Below are 23,629 nucleotides of genomic sequence, written 5' to 3' on the forward strand. Positions count from 1 at the left end.
TGTGCTTTTTTACTCTATATTGATCTAAGAGCCAATCACGCAGCAGAAATGTGCAACAATGAGAATCTAAAAGTGTGTTGATATCAGAGATGTACCGAATTTTCAGCCCCCAAAAATTTATCAGCCGAAAACATTTCATGCTATTTAATGGACCCTATATTTTTTGTGGCTTCAGACATTGTTGGGGTACTCTTAAATTTGGAAGCCTTAACAACTTATAACGAAATATACATCGTTATCGTTCAATATAAAAATAATTATCGAGATTGCATTTTTTTTTCAGTCCAACTATTAATGGCAAATTCAGGGTTTATCTGGCATATTTTTTTCCAAGGCTGTATTTGTTGGCTTAATGAATTGCTTCATGAAGTAGGACAAATAAAGCTTATTAAACCACAAATTTCATATGCAAATGACTTAAAACTATTAAAAGGCTGATTGACGAACTCATTACTAAAACTATGGAATGCATGTCGGTTAAAGTTTTAAAAGAGAAAATGAGTAGTAAAATGTTACATAAGTTGATTTATAAAAATATGTTATATATTAGGGCCCTTTGGGGTTGCACAAAGAAAAATTAAATTGTACATTGGCATGAAAAATGTCAATTTCTCAAGTTATTTCAATATAAAAGCACAGCCAAAAGTACATATACGATTTATGTAAAACCATAGACAGTATCTCTGATGTAAAACGCTTACTACCATTAACAGAGCGCATGCGTAGAACACGTACACTGCTACTTGGAAACGGCGCATAGATTTTTCGTATTTCAGAACTACGACAACATCAAGCAACGAGGCGTTATTAACACGCCACAATAAAAGCCTGTGCCGTGTTGAGCGCAGAAAGTTTGTTATTCTTGCTAGCAACAATCTTAACACAACGCTATAAAATTATTAGTATTTTAGAAAATGCAAACCGAAATAGTTTAAAGATCAAGTCGGATTGATAGAGTCTTAGCAAGATAAAACAGCGTTCAAGTAACTTTTATTTTGAAGGTAGTCGCTATCGTGGCAGAGAGTGTGTGGATGCTGGCTTCCATCGCCGCATATGTGAGTAGTCCTATAGTGGAGTGACTGATAGGGCGGCAAGGCGGCAGAAAAGATCAGGGTTTATTGCCGCTGCGAAATGGCCGGGCAGCAGTTTCAGTACGACGACAGTGGCAACACTTTTTTCTATTTCCTCACGTCCTTTGTGGGACTCATAGTCATCCCAGCCACCTATTACATCTGGCCTCGGGATCAGAATGCGGGTAAGGCCCCATATGCTAATACACCAGCAGCTAACCAGTTACCTGTCGCTTGATGGTCAGTCCTGATAGCCAGATTGCCACGGCTGCTTGAATAAGATTTGTTGACATCCCAGTATTACCAAAACGTACGACGAGGGTTATTTCAGCAGTGGCACGAATGGCTCGCAAGATTGTTGTTTTGTAGCATTAGCAGCTGACCCTCACTCAGCTTCTCTAACGTTAGATTAGATAGCATACTTACAGTATTTTTAATCTGTCAGTAAATTGAGACAAAGTTAGTTTTATATTCACGCATTTGGACTTTCTCCTTAATAATATAATTTCAGAAAAGTATTCTTCGCAAATTCCTAATGATGAAATCATATTAGCGCCCAACGACTATCAGTACAACATTGTTCACTGTTAATTAAATCGCGCTAATGCTGTTTTGATGTGATTTCTGTCATTCTCTCAAGGTACCATGATAAACAATATTGGGACCGTGTCACAAGTTGTCACTAAATGAATGAGCGAATATTAAACTAAATTTACCTCAATTGTCAGTAATTGGTCGTAATGCACATACGTTAGTTATAAAGACGACTGTTAGTTTAAATGTCTTTTTGAGTGTTGCTAGAATCATTTTACTAATACACCGGTTTTTTACATGACATGTAGTTGCCGTTATCCATTTAATGTTAGTTTTTCTTATATCCTTGCTGTTTACAGTACATTGAGTGTTTTTAATAATATTAAACGGCTCTCAGTATTTTCAGTATGTGTTATGAAATGTGCAGCTATAGAAAAAAAGACAAAATTCTCAGTTTTTTGGATTTATTTATTTTATATGCGTAAATCAAATGGTCCTCAATATCAAAACTTCTCAGTTTACTCAACAAACTCAACCACCGCTGAACCCTTTTAAAAACATTCTCTGGGTGTTTATCAAGAGAATTTAAAGTCAGTTTCCACACCTAAATATTTAAAAGAACTCATCTGTTCAACTTCCTCCCCATTAATTAGCAAAGGGTCAAAGAATGTTTGTATTTTGTTTTTCAAACAACACATTTACTTCGTCTCACTAATATTAAGTTGCAAGGAATTCTCTGTAGTCCAACTTGTGACAGGATTGACAGAATTATCCAATAACTGAGTATCCTTGTTCATTACTGATATAAAACAACATTTTGCCATGTTGTCAGGCATCTTTTGTAATCTGACTCTGTGTAAGATGGGCCCACAGGGTCCCATTCAGGAAAAAATATTTAAAAAATGTAATCTAAAAAGCATTAAAACATTCTCTAGCATGAAATGTATAAAAATAGCATAGTATACTATTTGTAGAATGTCGTGTACTGTTTTGTTTTTAGGACTTTTTTAGGATTTTACGGTAGATGTGGATTATGCTGTACAATGATGCTTTTGACTTATTTTTGCTTTCTATATTAATGAATTCACAGAGCAATTGCGATTGAAAAGTTTACGGAGAGTTCATGGAAGATGTCTGTGGTATCGCCTCCGGCTTATGAAATCACAGCAAAGCATTGTTCCAACACTTAAGTAAGTGATTATGTTTGTCTAATTAGTTAAAAGCATTTCAGGGCAATTAATCCTATTTAGCTCATTGTGTGTAGTTGTTTGATGCACTTGTGCCATTGTTTTTGGTGTTATTTGTAACTTTTAGGTTTATTGAAATAGCTTGCAATGTGAGATCTTAATATCTGTTTAAATAAATTACATTAAGCCAGAGATTAGTTGAATGTACTTGATGCATAACAAAATAGAACCTTCTCCCGTCATGGTATGGCTGTAAAGTTCCTTTATTGTTACGTCAGAATGAGAGTATAGTTCCTCAAAACCGGCCTAGAAAATAGCATTTTCTATCGGGCTTCATACACGGAGTACTACAGAAGAGTCAAGCTTATAAAAATGATCAAAACTCTTTGATAATTTGAGCGAGATGCTAATGGTCTAATCTGATTCAATGTTGTATGCTAAGCTATGCTAAAAATGCTCCTGTCACACCCTGTCAGATCAGAGCTCAGCTGAATGGATTCAGAAATGCTATATCTCAACTGTAACTCTAGGAGAGTTGTTGAATGAGTTTTCCTTTCCTAGCCTTCCCTTACAAGTTCTTACAAGTTTTTAAGTGTGCTTTTAGTGTACTTCTGTTGAACTAAAAACAGTAAAGAGAAAGTATACTTTATACAGTTTACCTTTTATGAAATAACTTCTCAAAAATGTAATCATTTGAAAAGGGTAGAGCAACATCACAAGGGATATTTCGCACAAAAATGTCAATTTACTCACCCTTTATAAACGCATCTTCAAGTGTTTCAGTGTTATTTATTTTTTCCTTTTGAACACAAATAAGATATTTTGAAGAATGTTGAAATTTAACAAAATGGAAAATGTTACGTATTTCCATTTCTTTTTTGCATGTTAATATACTACATTATACATAAGTGTTAGTTTACCCCAGAATTCAAAGTCTGTTGTCTTTTACTCCCCCTCATATCATTTCATCTTCAGAGTGCAATAAAGATACTTTTAATAAATCTTTTTTTCTCAAATCTCTGAAGAGAAAAGACATAATTGAATCTATTCGTCATATAAAGTGACCGTGTCTCTTCAGAAGACTTGGTTTAAATCTTTGATCTCTTCACAAATGTATTGGGAGAATAGACTTGAGGACTGTTTTTGATCAAAATCTATTTGATCATGAAGATCTGATTTATTTTTGTTTTACTCTTCTTGCATATTTCTGTGCCACCTTCCACAATAAACAAAATGCATTAAATCTCTACATCAGCTATTTAAAGCACAAAGCAGGAATCAGATTCAGAGTATTCAGTTACACCACATCTTATGTGGCCTAAATCTGCTCTTGTAGCTTTTTAGTCAATATGATGTACAGGCAGTGTTGTGGGTAACGCATTAGAAGTAAAGTGAGTTGCGAAATAATATTACTTTTCTAAGTAAAGAGTAAGGTAATGCATTACTTTTAAAAAATAAGTAATAATATTTAATATGATATAAAAGAATCAGAATCAGAAAGAGCTTTATAGCCAGGTATGTTCACACATACGAGGAATTTGTTTTCGTGACAGAGCTTCTACAGTGCAACAGGATTACAGAGACAGGACAAAAAACAGATAATAAATATAAAAAAAAAAAAAATAGAAGTAGTGAGTGCAAATATACAGATTGACAAGTGTATGTACATGTTTATTACCATATACAACGTTATATGTGCAGCTGTTATGTGCAAATTGGCATGTAAAGTGTGTTGTTAAATAAGTATACATGTGTATAGCAGGTAGTGATGTTGGTTCCACAATTATTATCATCAAGTGTTCATGAGATGGATTGCCTGAGGGAAGAAAGTAGCAAACACATTACTTTAAACTTTCATTAATCTGTATATATGGCATGTATAGCTCTGGGGTAAATTCTCAAATAACATTATCCTAAAATAAATATATATATATATTTTTTTAATGGTTTTTTTTTTAAAGATAAATGTAGGTGTAGTAGGATATACAATGCGTTGTTCATTGCAGAACTCCTCCATTAAAAAAAAAAGAAAAAAAAAAATCTGAAAAGAGATCAAGTCTCAGCCAGGTAATAAGTAATTCAAAAGTAACATAACGCATTACTTACCATAAAAAGTAACTAAGTAACGCAACTAGTTACTTTTTTGGGGAGTAACTCAATATTGTAATGCATTACTTTCAAAAGTAACTTTCCCCCACACTGTACAGAACAGCTACTGCATATTTGATTGTAAATTGTGATTACAAACTAAACGTTGTTGATTCGTTTGTTTGTTCTCTGTCATCTTAGAAAAGCAGCCCTGTTGTTTGGGTGGGCAGTATTTCTTCTCCTGGCATATAAAGTGTCTAAATTAGATAGAGAGTACCAGGAATATAACCCTTATGAAGTCCTCAACTTGGAAGCAGTAAGGATGACGTTTTTATTTCCTCTCTTGATAATCTTGTTCATGCTCATTGTCATTTTTAAACCACTTTTCTTCTCAAGATGAACATCCGTTCTGTTTTCTATTTTAGGGGGCATCTGTTGCTGAGATAAAGAAGCAGTACAGAGTGCTGTCTCTAAAACATCACCCTGATAAAGGCGGAGATGAGGCTACCTTCATGAAGCTTGCTAAAGCTTACTCGGCGTAAGACTGCCTCCACGACCCGTTTTATACTTTGTTGCCTTTTAAATTTAATGGCATTTTATTTATAGCAGTTGCAACTCATTGTATCCGAGATGGTGTTGGTATTGCAGTGGGAAATTCTAGGTGCAGCACAAAACAATTCATAAAAATGTCATCTAGTCTGCCAGAATAAAACATTTAATCTTGTTTAAATACCTGTGCTGCAACTTTCTATTGGTTATCGCCATGCAATCCTCGGCTTCTGAAATTCACACTTGATACTTTCTCACAGTTTGACAAATGAGGAATCACGGAAAAACTGGGAGATGTACGGCAACCCTGATGGCCCAAGAGGTGAAGATTTCTTTAGTTTGTTTACAGATTTTCTAAGGAATGATGTTTTGGATGATTATATGATTATTCTGTATTTTTTTATATCCTTTTATCAGTGACAAGTTTTGGAATCGCTCTTCCTGCATGGATTGTTGATCAGAAAAATTCCATGCTGGTAAGTTCAGCTGATGTTTTTTAATCACATTTAGTTCTAGCTATTTCCGAGTTCAGACTGCATGATTTTCAAAGTAGTAACGTCACAGATGTTGTCACACTGCATGACTATCTGACGAGCATTCAGTCGCTGCTGTGTTCACACTAGAAGATGGATTACCAACGGGGCTTCACACTGCATGACTTAGCAATACGAAGAATCGCAGACAACTTTGTCTCGGTCCAAAACTTTGTCTCATAACCAAACACAAGCAAGAAGTGTTATGGAAAAAACTCGAGGTCACTTAGTATAATAAAACACTGTTGTTAATTACATGATGAGTAAGAAGCCTTTAGTGGGGTAGAAAATGTACTTCGTTTGCTCACCAGTGTTTTGAAGGGAATTAGCAATTTCTCTCCAACTTTTTTCTTTTTCGACCCAGTTGTGGTATTGCTCAATGACATGTCAAACAGACATGGGTGCTCCTGCCAAATTTACACTAGGTTTTTCCTCCATTCCTTGTGTACAAACAGACAGAAAAAGCCCCTTTCTCAACTTATTCCATGCTAGTTGATATTGTGGTCTATACCCTTGTAACTCCTCCCTCAACTTCCCGCTGGCCTGGATGCTGCTCTTTCATTGGCTGTAGGTATTCGCAGATGTTATTGTCAATCAGAACACATTTCACATGGCATGATTTTAATCGCTGACAGGTCCAGATATTTATCATGCCAAATATCTCACGGGTGTTGGCGACTCATCAGCGATTCTCTCAGATCGCGTCTTTGATTGTTCACACTGTGTAATTGTTATTCATGTAAGAGCAGCGATCTGCCTTTGATTTCGGGCATATTTGTCAGCGATTTCTCAAAACCGGGGCTAAAATCGTGCAGTCTTAACTTGGCATAGGAATGCAATAATGGAAAAAATGTGTATGCTTTTGTATTTGACAGGTGCTGCTGGTCTATGGGTTGGCATTTATGGTCATACTTCCTGTGGTGGTGGTAAGCCAGTCTTTCTGTGGCAATCAAACTCGAACTTTAAATTTAATTGAATATATGTTGTTCAATTCAACATTTTGAATATGTTTGAAAATAAGCTCACAATTGCTGCTTTTATTTAAGCAATCAAATATAAATGTGAATGAAAAATACAATAAAAAACAGTAATGTTGTGAAATCATAATACAAATTAACATAAATGCTTTCATTTTAACATTTCAAAATGTAATTTGTTCCTCTACGGCAGAGATGAATATATAAAAGCCATTAGTACAGTCTTTTGTCACCTGATCCTTGTGATTTATTTCTGTAAAAGATGATTGTGCTTATCAAACTTGAAGTAGAATCTTAAGAACAACATTTATTTTAAAATCTAATTTTCATTTTTGAAAAACGTAGTACTTTTTTGTGCAACTGTTTTGGAAATGTAGTATAGAAACCCTTTAATTGTTTCCATGAATTAATATACTGATAAAACAAACATGCGAATTTGTGTTTAGGGTACGTGGTGGTACCGATCCATACGCTACAGTGGTGATCAGATCCTGATCAACACAACACAGCTTTTCATGCACTTTATGTACAAAACGCCTACAATGAACATGAAACGTAAGTACACACAGTAGGAAGGGATTTCAGGGGTCTGTTCTTCGTAAGTGGATTACTCAATTAGCTGGATTTGGTTATTGACGATTTGACACAGGATAGTCCAGGATTTGATCCAAGATAGTTTCATTCTTCAAAACTCATCCGAGAGTTGTTGTCATACAGGCAGGTCTGGGAGCTAAAACCTGCTCTGGAGCAGGCTTATTTCATATAAACTGGATTAGATCGGGTCGTTTCAAGCAGGTAACACTGAAAGTATGTACTGAATGCTAATATTTTCTTACAGTAGTAAGCGATCGATTTTATATACACAGAGAACATTAATATGGACTTTTTAGATACAAACACGTACTATTTTAAGATACCAACCCAGTTTTAGTTCAGGTTGTTTATGAAAATAGACATCCACAATATTCAATTTTTTATTTTTTTTGTAAAGGAAAGGGATATTAATGCAGTCATGCACACGTTTTGACCGCTAATATGCCTGTGATTTGCAAACACTTTTACCGATATCAAAATGCTTTTTTGATATAAATTTAATTAAACAGCCAGTTATTCCATATGCCAATTAAGAAACGTGCATAGGCCTACTATAATGAAGAAAATTCAGTCTGAAAGTAAAACTAAATAAATTGCTAAACACTCTTGACACATGAAAGTGTAAAGCCTGCAGCTCACAACAAATGTGGAAAGTTAGGCTATTGCATATAATATTTAACAAACCGTTTACTGCAAATTTTATATAATTTTGCTTACATGGATAATCAAATATTAATCAGATGATGTCATTACGCTACTGTGCTGTCAGCCAATCGTTGCATTGCTGATCATGATAGATCAGTTCTTCACAACACACTAGGCTTGGGCGGTAATACGTTAATATGGTATACCGCGAGATCTAAAAATAGCAACGGTGTCAGTTTCAATACCATCATAAAAAACAATGCACTTATATAGGAGACAAGTATTAACTATTGTTTATTTATTGCCTAATAATGCGTATACGTGATTGTCATCACGGGACAGTGAGGAGGAGAGAGGGAGAAAGGTGAGGTAAGATGGCGAGTCGCACACCAAGTGACCTGGTCTCGAAAAAGAACACAACCTCTGCAGTTTGGCAGTATTTCGGGTTTCGACCGAACGAGAAAGGAGACGTAGTAAATAAGAACTAGAGGTCTGCATTCCCGCTGCTGTACCGTGGGAGCCGCAGGACCCGACCAGATTTCTTGAGGTGCGGGAATAAATTTCCGAATAAATCGCGGGAGCGGTCGGTGACTCTGGTGTAGTTTGAACGAGAGCGGGCGATCTTACAATATCGCTCCCTAGCAAGCATGCGTGCATCCGCGTGGATGCTGTTTATGTGTGAGTGTGTGTGAATGACAGAGAGAGCGTGATCCTGTGCATCGCTGGCTTAGTGCTGTGTGTGCGTGTGTGTGCGTGCGTGCGTGTGCGTGCGTGCGCTTGTGTGCGATTGTGTGCGCGTGCTTGTGCGGTGCGCGTGCTTGTGCGGTCCGTGTGTGTGTGTGCGTGTGTGTGTGTGAATGAGAGAGAGCGTCCCGTGCAGATCTCTAATACGAACAAGACAAACAGGTATTCAGTTTCTGAATGGTTTAGGCACAAGCCAACAGCTTGGTGCCGCTGTCTGAGCCTTACATCATAATTTTTTTTTATTATGCACGGTAATACTGGATACCGAGGTAAAATAGGGAAGAGGTTTGACGGTATCAAAATCTGGATATCGGCCAAACCTACAACACACTCAGCGATCTCAGATCAGTTTATCCAGACGTTTTAATCTGATTCGTGAACTTGTATGAAGAACCAATTTAGCCAGAGATCAGTTAACAAGATTAAAAGATCCAGGATCTGTCAAATCATCTTAAGATCATTTAAGCGAGGTACAAAGAACGGACCCCAGGCTAATATTAAGGAAAATAATTGTAAGGGTCCTCAGACTAAGTCTTTCCTCTGACAGGATTGGTGATGGTGTTGACAGCTGCATTTGAGTTTGATCCTCGTAGTAACAAAGAGGCCATCATAAGGCCGACAGACAACATTGAAGTTCCCCAGGTAAAATATCCAAACATATTTAACTGCGTTTTGTACAAGAAATGGACTCTTGGATAATAATTGTCTTTTATATATAAATATAAAACTGGGTGTGTGATATATATATATATATATATATATATATATTTTTTTTTTTTGGCAGTTGATTCGGGAGCTGGGAAATATTAACGTTAAGAAGAAAGAGCCTCCTTTCTGCTATCCCTACAGCCTGAAGGCTCGAGTGTTATTACTTGCACAACTTGCCAGGATGGATGTTTCTGAGAACATAGAGGAGGGTAAGCAGTTTCAGCCAATTTTAATTCTGTTATGGTAATGAAACAACAACAACTACCTGTCTAATAACATTTTGTTGTAAGACTTGGACAAAAGCAGGCTTTGCATTATCAAGCACTTGGAGTTTAATTTGTAATTTGGTGTCTTCTGCAGATCAAAGGTTTGTGGTGAAGAAGTGCCCTGCTTTGTTACAAGAAATGATCAATGTTGGCTGTCAGCTCACCATGATGGCAACTAGTAGAGGAGGTAACTTTGAATCGGATCTAATGTTGACTGATAGATTTATACTTGTGCTTCGAATGTGTGCGGATGGTCTGGCGGTGCCTTGCGCAGTTACATACCGCTTGCCATAGCCTGACGCGAACCCTGTTTGACTTTAATAGGCCTTCGGGCTCCCAGGCTGACGTCCATAGAAAACTGCATGAAGCTTTCTCAGATGGTGGTTCAAGGTCTGCAGGAGGCCAAATCTCCTCTGCTGCAGCTGCCCCATTTCGAAGAGGAGCACCTCCGTTACTGTATCTCTAAGAAGGTACATCTTTCTTAAAGGCGTTTTGAAGACTTCTCCACTAGTTCCCCAATAAAAAGGGCATAATTTAAACTATAAATACTATGTAAAGATGGTTTGCAAATGTCTAATTATGGATCTTCTCTCTCTTCATATTTTTTAGTACAAGGTACGGACGTTGCAGGATCTGGTCAGCCTGAAAGACTCTGACAGGAGGAACATGCTTAGATTTCTGGGAGAAGAGAAGTATGATGAGGTCATTGGAGTCCTCGGCAGCTTCCCTTATATCAACATGGAAACCAAACTTCAAGGTTGGTTTAAGCAGCACTTACACAATCACACGTTCAGTAAATACAGATATTTGTAATTCAAAGCCTTGAACTCCATGTATGTTTTATTACATCATAGTGTTGGATGATGAAGATAGCAATAACATCACTGCAGGATCCATTGTCACAGTCACGGTCATCTTGACAAGGAAGAGAATGTCTGTAAGTGCTTCACATCTCACAGGCCACAGTTTCCCATCCATATGTGTAGCTAAGGTGCTCTTATTTCTATATCCAGCATAAGCGCCACATTTTTTTTGTTGTATGTATTATTAAGCTGATTATGGCACACCTTTAGTTGCAGCAGGCATCCACAAGAGGTCAGTGCTGAGCTGCTTAGTTTTTTTGGGTTGAGAATTAACTTCAGATTATCATTTGTTTAGGAGATGTTTGAGAAAGAGGAGAACGCACCGCTGCCTGCAGAAGAAGTGAACTCAGAGGAGGTAGTAATGTTTTAACCTAAATTTATGTTTTGTCACTTGTTCAAAACTGCATTTAAAGGTTTCTATTAATGATCGTCTTACTTGCAGCAAGGTGATGCCAAAAACAAAACAAAGGTTTGGCAAAATAAGAATAAAGGAGCTAAAAAAGCAGCCAAGTCCAAAAAGAAGAAACTGACTAAGAAGAAACCAGTCACTCAACAGCAAGCAAAGGGAGACAAGGCCAAACAGGCCAATGGCAACGTGGCGGGAAATGTAAGGAAACTAGAATGCTGTATATGATAACAGTACATTTTACACCTTTAATAGTACATTTTACACAATTTTTATTTTTGAATGAAAATATAATATTAAGATTATTCGGGATACAGTAGTCATTTATTTTTAGCAAGGATGCATTAAACTATCAATTGGGATTTTAGAGATGTTTAGAATGTTACAAAACATTATTTTGAGCACCAAATTGGCGTTTCTGAAGCATCAAGTGACACTGAAGACTGGAATGATGTTGCAGATTTAAAGTCCCCAAGAAATCAAAACTAACCTTATGATTTTGATAGCTCACATTGCTAGTTTTGTGGTAAACAATTCTTCTGTGCATGTCATTAAGAAAAAATTAATCTTTTAATTGAAATCTGAAAATGCACTTCCTGATTGTTTTCAGTTAAATTGTCAGATTATGTAAATTTTATCAAATGGGCAGGACGGGGGATATTTAATCACCTGCTTCAACTGTCAGTTTGGCAATAAACAGAAATGGTGAGCAGTAGTTGTCTGTTAGGTTGTAGTAACTCTCTCCAAACACTTTTCCCAGATCTTTCTGGATAAAATGCATACTTTACTACATCCAATCAGCTCACAGTAGAAAAAACAAGCCATGCCTATAATTTTGTCAGTTAATAATTAGTTTCTCTAGGAGCTGCGTCACAATACAAAAAAAAAAAAAAAAACGGTTGCAGCTTCTGGTTCATGGGCACTTTTAAGCTGGGTAATACAGGAATAAATCACATTTTATTATATATTATAGTATTATATAATTAAAAATGTTATTACAGTATGTCACAGTCTTCCAGTGTGAAAGAAATGCATTACAATATTGAATACTCTCCAAAAAAGTAACTAGTTGCGTTGCTTTCTTTTTTTTAATAGTAATGCGTTAAGTTACTTTTCAGTCATTCATTTTCTTTTTGGCTTAGTCCCTTTATTAATGTGGGGTCGCCACAGCAGAATGAACCGCCAACTTATCCAGCATATGTTTTACACAGTGGATGTCCTTCCAGCTGCAAACCCATCACTGGGAAACATCCATACACACTCATTCACACACATACACTATGGCCAATTTAGCTTACTCAATTCACCTATAGCGCATGTTTTTGGACTGTGGGGAAACCGGAGGACCCGGAGGAAACCCACGCGAACGCTGGGAGAACATGCAAACTCCACACAGAAATGCCAACTGACCCAGCCGAGGCTTGAACCAGCGACCTTCTTGCTGTGAGGCGATTGTGCTACCCACTGCGCCACATTACATTTGAGTTACTTTTTATTACCTTTAATTAACAGCCTATTGTATAACCTACACCTACATTTACCTTTAAACGCATAAAAAAAAATAATTTAATTTTTTTATATTTTATATTAATTTAATTTATTAATATTAATTATTGTTACTAAGATTTTTTTTAAGTAATGCGTTACTTGTTACTAGTGCTTGGCGATTAATTGAAAAGTAATCGAGATTGACATTCAGAACCTATAATCGATCTATTTTTTTCCAGGTCAATTTTTTTTCTATTACTTGTCACATGACCCTGTTCTGTTTACACTTCTGCGTCGAGCACAGCATATGGTCTGGCGCAGCCTTCATGCGGTCGCATAACCCTCGCTATGGCTGACCCTGATGCTGACCACTCAAAAAATTTAACTACACGTTGTGACAACACATAGCACAAGCTCTGTGATTGGTCGGCTTGGTAGCGTTGACTAGTGTGGGTGGAGCGGAGAGAGCAAAAATAAATAAAAGAATTGTTCATTAATCGTAAATAAAAATGTTCAATTAACCTACTTGTTAGTTAGAAAGTAATATTATTACATAATTTGCATTATTTGTAATGTGTTACCCCCAACACTGGTGATTTAATTAAAAAATGTTAACTAAACAAATGTTAAATAACGTAAATTTGAATATGAAAATGGATAAATGTATATCTTTGTGTAATTCATACATTTTTGGTGGGTGTGTGATGCACATTTTCTGCAATATTATTTTTCTTCACAGGAAATTGTATCGAAAGAAGAAGAGGAAGATCTGTCTGATAAAGGCAGCGAATCAGACGAAGCAGAGGGAAATAAGGACTCGCCCAGTGAGAGAGATGATGAGAGCGACAAGCAGAGCGACACTGAGGGCGACGAGATTGCCAGAGATGACGAGGAGGTGTGTGTGTTATCTCTTGGAAGAATGTCTGCTGATGTGCAGCTTTCCATAACTAGAGCATCTTTTCTGTAGGAATGGGAGGCTCTACAGCAGAGCATTCAGCGGCGTGAACGAGCACTGTTGGAGACCAAGTCTAAGGTCACTCATCCAGTCTACAGCCTGTTCTTCCCCGAGGAGAAGCAGGAGTGGTGGTGGCTCTACATCGCAGACCGGAAAGAACAGACACTGGTGTCCATGCCTAACCACGTGTGCACACTCAAAGACACAGAGGAGGTGAGCGCTTTACTGAGAAATGCTGAAAGGGCGACCTTGTGGTAAACCATACAGGGGTATTTGTAGTTTATTAAAAGTAGTTTGAATTTGATTTAAAGAGATTATTCAGCTGACATTTTACATTTTTATTGACTTTCTGCTTAGTTATTTAAAACCTAGAAGAGTTTCTTCTGTTGCACGTAAAAGATGTTTTGAAGAATGTTGGTTACTAAGAGGTTGTGCTCAATTACTTTCATGGTAGAGAAAACAAAACTATGAAAGATAGGTTTGGTTACCAGTATTGTGGTTATCTATGGGTTTATAAATCTATCGATTTGTTCGATCTGTCATCCTGTGTATCGTATCTTTCTGTCTATCTATTGTTCTCTCTAATCACCCATCCCTAGTCGAAAAATAGACAGACAGACAAATAGAACGATATAGAATGACAGATAAACAATAGAGAGAACAATAGAAAGACATAGGGCTGAGCGATTAGGCTTAAAATCAAAATCTCGATTAATTGAGCATTTAAACTCTGTTATGATTAATGAACGTTCTTTTTTTGTCCTCTTAGTTCACTCTACAGTAAATTGGCTCGCATATTACAAGTGAGAAATTTCTGAATGAAGGATGCATTGCTTGATTTTAAAGTAATTGAAGGAAACACACTATCTACTATCTAAGATTATTTATTGAATATTAACAATGAACAACTGAAATTAAAACACACATTGCCTAAAACAAACTTTTCTTAAAAAAATTGAAAATAAATAACTTGTGGAAACAAAATGATCATTCATTCATTATTTTTTTTTTGGCTTAGTCCCTTTATTAATCCGGATTGCCACAGCGGAATGAACCGCCAACTTATCCAGCACATGTTTTACGCAGCGGATGCTTTTTCAGCTGCAACCCATCACTGGGAAACATCCATACACACTCATTCACACTCATACCGCATGTCTTTTTTCTATGGGGGAAACCGGAGCACCCGGAGAAAACCCACGCAAACGCATTAAGAACATGCAAACTCCACACAGAAACGCCAACTGACCCAGCCAAGGCTCGAACCAGCGACCTTCTTGCACTACCTACTGTGCCAGGAAACCTACGTCGCCTGAAACCAAATTAATTATTTTCAATGTTTTTTATATTAAAAGTAGAAAATAAGCAGTATCTCTTCTAAATCAAATAACTCTTGCATATCCTGTGAATAATATTTTAAACATTGCATTTCTTGCATCTTTTCTAAACAAATATTTTAATGTAAATAATAACTTTAATATAATGGAAAATATGCCGTCTCAAGGCATCTCTGGCGCAGCTTCCAATCATCATCAATGTAGTGCAAAGTAAGGTTCAAGAATGGGTCCATCGTCCTACTTGACCAGAGATCAGATATGGCTGCAAAGTGGCCGCAGAAGTATAAATCAACCTTAACACAGCAGGGTCACGTGTCTCCATGCGTATTGATTATAGGTTCTGAATGTCGATTTTGATTACTTTTCGGTCAGTCGCCCAGCCCTAGAAAGACATGAAATCGAAAATGTGATTAATCAAAGCTACTATTATGTGCATCTGATGATGGTAAATCTCCTCTGAAGGCCAGAGGGCGCTCTCATGCCAAACACCAAATTTGTCACAAAGAAGAAACTCAGGAAATCCGTCTATAGCTGTTGCTTATAGCTGTTGCTAAATAAACATAGATACGATATACGTGATTTCATTATTATGAAGAAATTATGAAGTGAGTTTAGAGTTATAAAATGTTGTATTTTCACATGCTTTCCAATGTAGCAGCATTTTGTACACAACTGTATAGTAAATTCTGCTCTGTCTAAAAGCACGAGTGGGAGATTTACTAACACTTGCTTTAATGACAAAATACACTTTTTGTCATAGTGATTGGTCGTTCTTTTTGAATGAATCTCGAGAACAATGAGTCCCCTAAGAGAGTGATTCGTTCATTCGCGCGTGCTCACAGTTGTGCAGGTGGAGTAGAAGATTAGTTCCTTTTTCGAGTCTTCTATCAGGTTTAAGTCGTTCGTCACGTGAAAGAGAGAAACCAATCATATGCATTTAGAGCCGGAAAAAGATTTGATTAATTTATTTCTTGAGTCCTCTGTTTGATTAGTTCTTTTATTATGTGATAGAGAGAAGCCAATCACAATGAATTTAGAGCTGGAAAAAGATTTGATTGGTTCATTTCTCGAGTCCTCGGATTTGAGATCACATGACAGCATGTAAAGAGAGATGACGAACGACTCAAAAACCAGAAGACTCGTAAGGTTTTTTGACTCAGACTGTGCATTGGCTAAGCTAATATGGGACTGTCAGTGTGACGTGAGTGAACCACTCAAAATTGAAGACCTGTCAAAGTAAATAATAAATTATTATTTTCACTTTCTTATAGCATTCTAGTTATGACTTATTTGTAGTGTGATCAATGTTTGGTGTAGTTGTAGATGAGTTTGGAAGCAACTCGTATTATTTTAATAATATTTTGGCAAATTAAACGAAATGACTCCAAAAAGATTTGTTCACCTTGCTGAACGAGACTCAGAGGTTCGAGTCAGTAAAGTGATCCGAACTTCCCATCTCTACACTTAATCATATTCAGTTAGTCACCCAGCTCTACTATCTACATATCTGGTATTTTTATTTCCTTTTAAAATGAAGTTCATCTAAATATATATTATTATATTAGTTAGCTATTAACGTTTGTGCATGGAGGGAATCGTTTTAAATCTCACAAATGACGGATCATGGGAAGTTGTTAAAATAATAGGAACCCAAACATATTCATTGGTTCCCATTTGAGGCAGTTGGATGTGGATGGAGTGTATGTATGATGTCTTGTCATTCAGGTCTTTTTTTTTTCTTTTTCTTAACAATGGGAAAATTACACAATTAGAACTGGGATTTCTAATAGCAAAATCAACTGTAAGAAATGGATTTGAGAATAGTGTGCTGTCATTAAATATAGTGAAAAGGAAGGCTGTGTGTGTGTGGCTGAATGGAGCACCAGTGCAGCACTTTTTTTCCCCCCCCGTCGCCTGTTGCCAGGCAACCTTCATACTGCAGTGTGTGTCTGGTTTTTGGGCCGCCAGACGCCTGTCATGATTCAGTCTGACAGCGAGAGCTTCCTCTCTGTGAGGAGCAGGAGAATGAACGGATGTAAACACAGGGGTCATAAATCAGCCCAGATCTCCCAATTACTCAGGTCTATTATATTTTGCTGAGCTGTGGAAAGCAACCAGTGACTATATAACTTCCTGTTTTCCTCAGGTTGAACTGAAATTCCCTGCTCCATCCAAAACTGGAAACTATCAATATTCAGTGATTCTCAGATCAGACTCGTTCATGGGATTAGATCAGATCAAGCCACTTAAGGTCAGTGATTTTCTGTTTGTTTGTCATTTTTATTAAATGTTCAGTGTCCATCTATCTGTCTACCTATCTACAGTTGAAGTCAGAATTATTAGCCCCGCTTTGAAATTTTTTTGATAATATTTTTTCTTCTGCAGAAAGTCTTATTTGTTTTATTTAGGCTAGAATAAAATCAGTTTTTAATAAAAAACAAAAATAAAAATACATAAAAATAATACATTTTAAGGTCAACATTATTAGCCCCTTTTAGCTAATTTTGTTTTCCGATAGTCTACAAAACAAATCATCGTTGTACAATAACTTGCCTAATTACCCTAATCTGCCTAGTTAACCTAATTAACCTAGTTAAGCCTTTAAATGTCACTTTAAGCTGTATAGAAGTGTCTTGAAAAATATCTAGTCAAATATTATTTACTGTCATCATGGCAAAGATAAAATAAATCAGTTATTAGAAATGAGTTATTAAAACTATTATGTTGAAAAATTTTTTTGTAAAAATCTTCTCTCTGTTAAACAGAAATTGTGGAAAAAAATAAACTGGGGGGCTGATAATTCTGACTTCAACTGTATCTGTCTGTCATAATATCAAGACATTTTGTATGATAACATATGTTGGAAAGTGCAGGTTTTGCATGCTATTTTCTGGAAACTGGTAAATATAAAGTAAAACCAAGTGCGATATTGCATTAATACAGTTCAAGTTTGTTAATAAAAACAACCACAAAATGTCTCAAACCCATTTGTGCCAGAAACTACTCTCTTCTATCATGGATTCACATCTACAGTTGACTATAATAGCCGAGTAAAAGTGTTAACTAATTCAAAAATGTCACTTTAGAACAAGTTTTTGAATTATTTTGTTGTGTTGTGTGGAGTATTGTGAAGTCTTAGTGATGAAAACACACAGGCTGTTTCTAACAGATCAGGATTATAATGCAGAACGGCATGAAACAAAAAGAAATCAATAAATCAGCAGTTCTGCTTGTGCTTCTCTGACTGCCCCGTCCGGGAACATTAAACCCCATAAAAGCTCAAGCAAAGCAAACTCTAAACTCCGACAGTATATCTGCATACAGTACAATATACAAAAGGGAAAGATCAACTTGGAGTGTGATTGACCTCAATTTCTGTATTGGTTTTGCGGTAATGTGAAATGTCCGCTAAGGAATGCGATGTCTCCTTTGAGAAATTCACACATTTGCTCAGCTTTTTGGCCTGATTATAATACAATAGTGTGATGACATTTCTAAACATACTAGTTTTAATAACTCATTTCTAATAACTGATCTATTTTATCTTTGTCAAGATGACAGTTAATAATATTTGACTAGATATTTTTTAAGACACTTCTATAAAGTGACATTTAAAGGCTTAACTAGGTTAATTAGGCAGGATAGGGTTGTTGGGCAAGTTCTTGTATAACGATGGTTTGTTCTGTAGACTATTGACAAAAAAAATTTGCTTAAAGGGGCTAATAATTTTGACCTTAAAAACGTTTTTAAAAAAATGTAAAACTGCTTTTATTCTAGCCGAAATACAACTAATAAGACTTTTTCCAGAAGAAAAAATATTATCAGACATACTGTGAAAATTTCCTTGCTCGTTTGGGAAATATTTAAAAAAGAAAAAAAATTCAAAGCGGGGCTAATAATCAGACTTCAACTGTATGTGTAAAACAAAATTTTATTTTACATTAACACTATACAGAAATGCGTCAGAATTGGTGTCCATAAGAATGATGCTCTTCTGTATAATGTATTTAATTACTCATTTATTAATGCTCATTATTAAAATGTATATTTTTAAGAAGTGTGTGTGTGTGTGTACTAGTTTTGGTGGTTTATGAGGACACATTTGTACAAAGACATGGGTATGACCTAGATATTAAAAAGTCAAGGTGGTTTATGAGGACATGTCATGTGTCCTCGTAATACAGAAAGCTTACAAATGACAGTAAACTGGGTTTTTTGACATTCAAAGTTTTCTATGAGGGTTGGCTTTAGGGGAAGGGTTGGGTAAGGCTCATATAATAAGAGTTTTTTTTTTTTTACAGTATAAAGTACATTATGCCTGTGGACAGGCCTTATAAACCACCATAATCAGTAGGGGTGTCAAAATTAATTGTTTCTTCTGTGCACCGCGATGCAGACGCGAACAATTCGGTATCGGTTCAGTAATAATCATAACCGGTTATTATGTACTGACGTCATTTATCTCATATGCGCTCTGTCGCAAGGGAGGCGAGCGCGGGTATTTACAACACTACAGGCGCCAACTACTTAAAAATTTCACTGTGTGTGTGTTTTCTGGAAAGTCTTTAATTGGCACTTACAGCAGAAACCCCTATTTCTCTGCAATTGACAGAATGAAAGTGAACTCCATTTCTCTCTCTCTCTCACTGTGGCCCATTTCACCTAACCAGTGTGTGTGTGTGTGTGTGTGTGTGTGTGTGTGTGTGTGTGTGTGTGTGTGTGTGTGTGTGTGTGTGTGTGTGTGTGTGTGTGTGTGTGTGTGTGTGTGTGTGTGTGTGTGTGTGTGTGTGTGTGTGAAAAAATGTTTTTAATTTATTATCTATATAATATTACTGTTTAAGTCAGAATTATTAGCCCTCCTGAATTATGTATTTTTTTTTGTCCCCAACAGATTTTTTTACAACACATTTTTAAACATATTAGATTTAATAACTCATTTCTAATAACTGATTTAGTTTATCTTTGCCATGATGACAGTGAATAATATTTGACTAGATATTTCATTAGATACTAGTATTTAGCTTGAAGTGCAATTCAAAGGCTTAACTAGAGTAATTGTATAACGATGGTTTGTTCTGTAGACAATCAAAAATATTGCTTAGGTGGGCTAATAATATTCATATTAATGTTAATATTTAAAAAAAAATTTTTAAACTGCCAAAATAAAACAAACAAGACTTTCTACACAAGAAATAAAATCTTACAGGAAACACTGTGAAAATTTCCTGAATCTGTTACACATCATTTGGGAAAATTTTTTAAAAGAAAAGAAATTCACAGGAGGGTGAATAATTTTGACTTCAACTGTATATGTTTTTAAGATCTTACCATAACTTTTTTTTTAAACCTACTTTTGTCAGCTGGAGGTTCATGAGGCGAAGGCCATGATGGATAACCACCCACAGTGGGACATCCCAGAAACTGAGGAAGAGGAGGATGACCAGGAGGACAGTGATGGCATTGAGGAGTCTGAGGAAGACGAAGAAGACAATGACTAAAATCATTTCATGCAAACTTGAGCACAGCTCATACACCCATGTGCCCACTCATGCACACACACATACGCACACACACACGCAGCCCCAGACTTCTGGGCCACCATACACACCAGAGGCAAACAGGAGACAAGGACGTTGACGCCCCATGATCCTGTTTAAAACACTCATGAATCACATTTATTTCGCCAGTCAAACACTCGGGTTTTTCTTCCCTGCGTTCATCCAGTCGTTATCGGTGGGCTTTCACCGTGGTTATCTGTGGGCTCCAGCTGTGTTTCAGATTCCTCTCCACTCGACGAAAAAGATGCATCGGAATAAATAAAACCAGATTTCCGCTTTAAAAACAAAATCACACACTTCATGACTGTCATTTTCAATCTCACTGTTTATGCTTCAAGGCTTTTCTACCTTCTCATTTTGTAGTTTTCTGTAGTTTGTTAGATATCAGATTTACCAGGTGGCTCCACTTTTATGAGGCTGTGTGAATCCTGTACTCTGGAGTAAACCACATAGACGTGGATGTACGTTCTGAGCTTTGGCACCATGGGATGGAGTGACCATGATCGCGGTTGGTTATGAAGTGTGGAAGTTTAATGCATATATGAATCTCACAGTTCATCTTCCAGCTTTGTCATAATTTCTCAGCTTCATGAAAAATGACTGCAGTCATTCCTACAGTTTTAACTCGCAATTAGAACTGCTGTCCCGCTGTTCCACAAATAAGGATTTCCTGGCACTATGTAATAACATGACCCAAGTTGTTGTTGTTTTTTTTTTTTTTTCAATACATGTTTTGGAAATGGATAACTGCAGTTGTTACAGAGACCATATTTTCAGTATAAACGTACTCGAGTACAGGCTTTTTATCAGTTGCATCAAAATCCGAAAGGAAATTGGATCTTTTTGCCTCGTCTCAGATGTGGATTTTTTTTTTCTTTAATTTCGATGATCATCTTACATTCCACTCTCATCAAATAGAAACGCCTTATTCACTGTATAGAATTTTCAGTAAATGCAAATGGTTTGTGAAATGAAACCATCAACACGAGTGATGGGAATGTTTATTTCTGCAAGTTTTTCGCATTTTATTTTTAAGTGTGGATGGCAATAGGGCTCACAATTAAGGGCGTTTTTTGGGAAATGATTACTTTCGTCCAATTTAAATGTTATTTTGCACCAGTGGAAGGTCTGACAGTGTATTGGAAGTGCTGGTTTAGTGGTTGTGAAAATATTATTCTGGTCTGTTTATTTGTAAATTGGTTGAGGAGAGATTAAGCTGACGGAAATGAATTGAAATGTAGAAATGCATATAAAATGTAATCTCTCCATTTATTGTTAATTTCTTTTCTTTCTTTTCTTTTTAAATCTTGAGTTTATGAATGAAATTGGATTTTGTTGTTTGCTCCCAATAGTAATTTGTAACAATTGGAAAATTGCAAACGGCAGTAGAAAATCTTTTTTTTTTTTTTATATATTAGCATAATCAATTACCGATGGAGGGAAAGTGTCATATTTTGGCTGCATGTAACTCACATTCACAAAGTTTTATAAAATGATGATGGTTTTACAGATAAATAAACATTTTTAGTGTTCTAGCTCCAAAAAAGATTGTAGCCTCAGAAACTTATACTGTGTACTGAAATGCACAGATGATGAGAAATTGTCTCCACATACACACACAGAGAAACTCACCGGCCAGAAAAAAAGGGGTGAATTGCCTAGTAAACACTATCTGCCACTTTTGTTTACAAGAAAACTGTCATTGTAAATGGAAAATATATATTATTTGTATTTAAATAATTTCAAATAAAATAACTTTTTAAATGACTTTAGTATTTGTTTTTATTTTTCTGCAACTGCATCATCATTTGAAAAATACTGAATGAAATACTTCTTAGACTATAAAACACTATAAATAAACACTTTAAAACTATAAAGTAAGTTTTATTGCTCTACTTACGAGGCCTTTGGAGATTTAAAAAAAATACTGATTTTCTCATGATATTTTCATAAACTAGCCTATTTTAAGGAATACTTGTTAATGATCTGGTAATAGTAGGAAATTTTACATAGAAAACCCTGTTTTTCCTCTAGAGAGGAAAACCATGCAGGGCAACAAATTGGACTTTAACCATTTTAATTAAACAAAAGGCACATTTTCTTAATGGGGAATTCATGAATCCATCATTTTACAATTTAAATTATTTATAAATCCTTTATTTTATTTTGAAGGATTTAAACAAATCCTTTTTTATTAATAGATTTTCTTTTATATAAATCCTAACTGTAAATAAGTTCCTAAGTAATTCATACATTTTTTTTTCTACTTTTTCCTCCACTTATAACATATATTTGTAGTTCTAAAATGATTTTAGCCGAGTGTGAAACTTTAACAAAAATAATACTGATAAAAAATAATATGGACAATAATTAGACTCGCTTTAAATTAGAAAGGCAACAACTATTTGCTCCGTTCTTGAATATGAATAAGATTTTTGTTGCATGTGTCCAGTCGTTTGCATATTAATTAATGCGCTGGATTGTGGGTTTTTTCATTTTACCACAAAACATGCAAGCCATGACTGTCATGCTTTATATAGGCTGTATTATAGGCTGGGAAACAAAATCGGTTTCAGTCGCACTGACCTTGTGTGGTGTCCCGAACAGGTTGCAATACATATTCAACACCCAAATCCAGCATATGCGAATCTTTCTGTTTCTCTCTTCGGATTTTCAATAGCTTTGAGGGAAAAAGAGTATAAACAGCAGCGACATTTATTTTTCAAACCAATAACTCTAAAATGAATGAATCACTGAATAAACAGACGTGGCAATTAATGCATGGAACAACAATAATAAAAAAGGGTTTTTTTTCATTCTCAAGAAATCTGCATATAGATCCGAATAAATCCGAAGCTCCAATAAACTTACAAAATCCCCGTGAATTGAACTAATAGTTTATTTTTACGCAAATAAAGGCTAAATAATTGTAATATGTTTCCATGCTTCATTTACACGGGTACAACTGCTTTGTGGGTTGTAAATTTAGGATTTAGGGTAAAATAGAATGAAATCTGCATTGCATTTCATAAAAAGATGTGCTTTGATGAAATATCATAGAAGGAAACTGGTAAACAGAGGGTTTGATATTTGCTATGGGATCTTACAACATTTGTTGATGCGATAC

General features: G+C 35.9%; 1 protein-coding gene across 1 annotated transcript; it reads left to right on the forward strand.

Moving 5' to 3' along the window:
- The first annotated feature begins 1,032 nt into the window (after positions 1 to 1,032).
- Positions 1,033 to 22,269, forward strand: sec63 (SEC63 homolog, protein translocation regulator). The gene is made up of 20 exons (XM_056481136.1): positions 1,033 to 1,255; positions 2,695 to 2,794; positions 5,081 to 5,195; positions 5,305 to 5,417; positions 5,689 to 5,750; positions 5,846 to 5,904; positions 6,837 to 6,887; positions 7,385 to 7,493; positions 9,469 to 9,563; positions 9,706 to 9,838; positions 9,990 to 10,082; positions 10,220 to 10,365; positions 10,505 to 10,652; positions 10,750 to 10,832; positions 11,054 to 11,113; positions 11,201 to 11,365; positions 13,392 to 13,547; positions 13,620 to 13,820; positions 17,091 to 17,195; positions 20,305 to 22,269. Exons 1-20 carry the CDS (start codon positions 1,132 to 1,134, stop codon positions 20,440 to 20,442), a joined length of 2,256 nt encoding a protein of 751 aa, XP_056337111.1. The 5' UTR covers positions 1,033 to 1,131; the 3' UTR covers positions 20,443 to 22,269.
- The last annotated feature ends 1,360 nt before the right edge of the window (positions 22,270 to 23,629 follow it).

The sequence above is a fragment of the Danio aesculapii genome, chromosome 20, assembly GCF_903798145.1.
Source record: "Danio aesculapii chromosome 20, fDanAes4.1, whole genome shotgun sequence".
Taxonomy (NCBI): domain Eukaryota; kingdom Metazoa; phylum Chordata; class Actinopteri; order Cypriniformes; family Danionidae; genus Danio; species Danio aesculapii.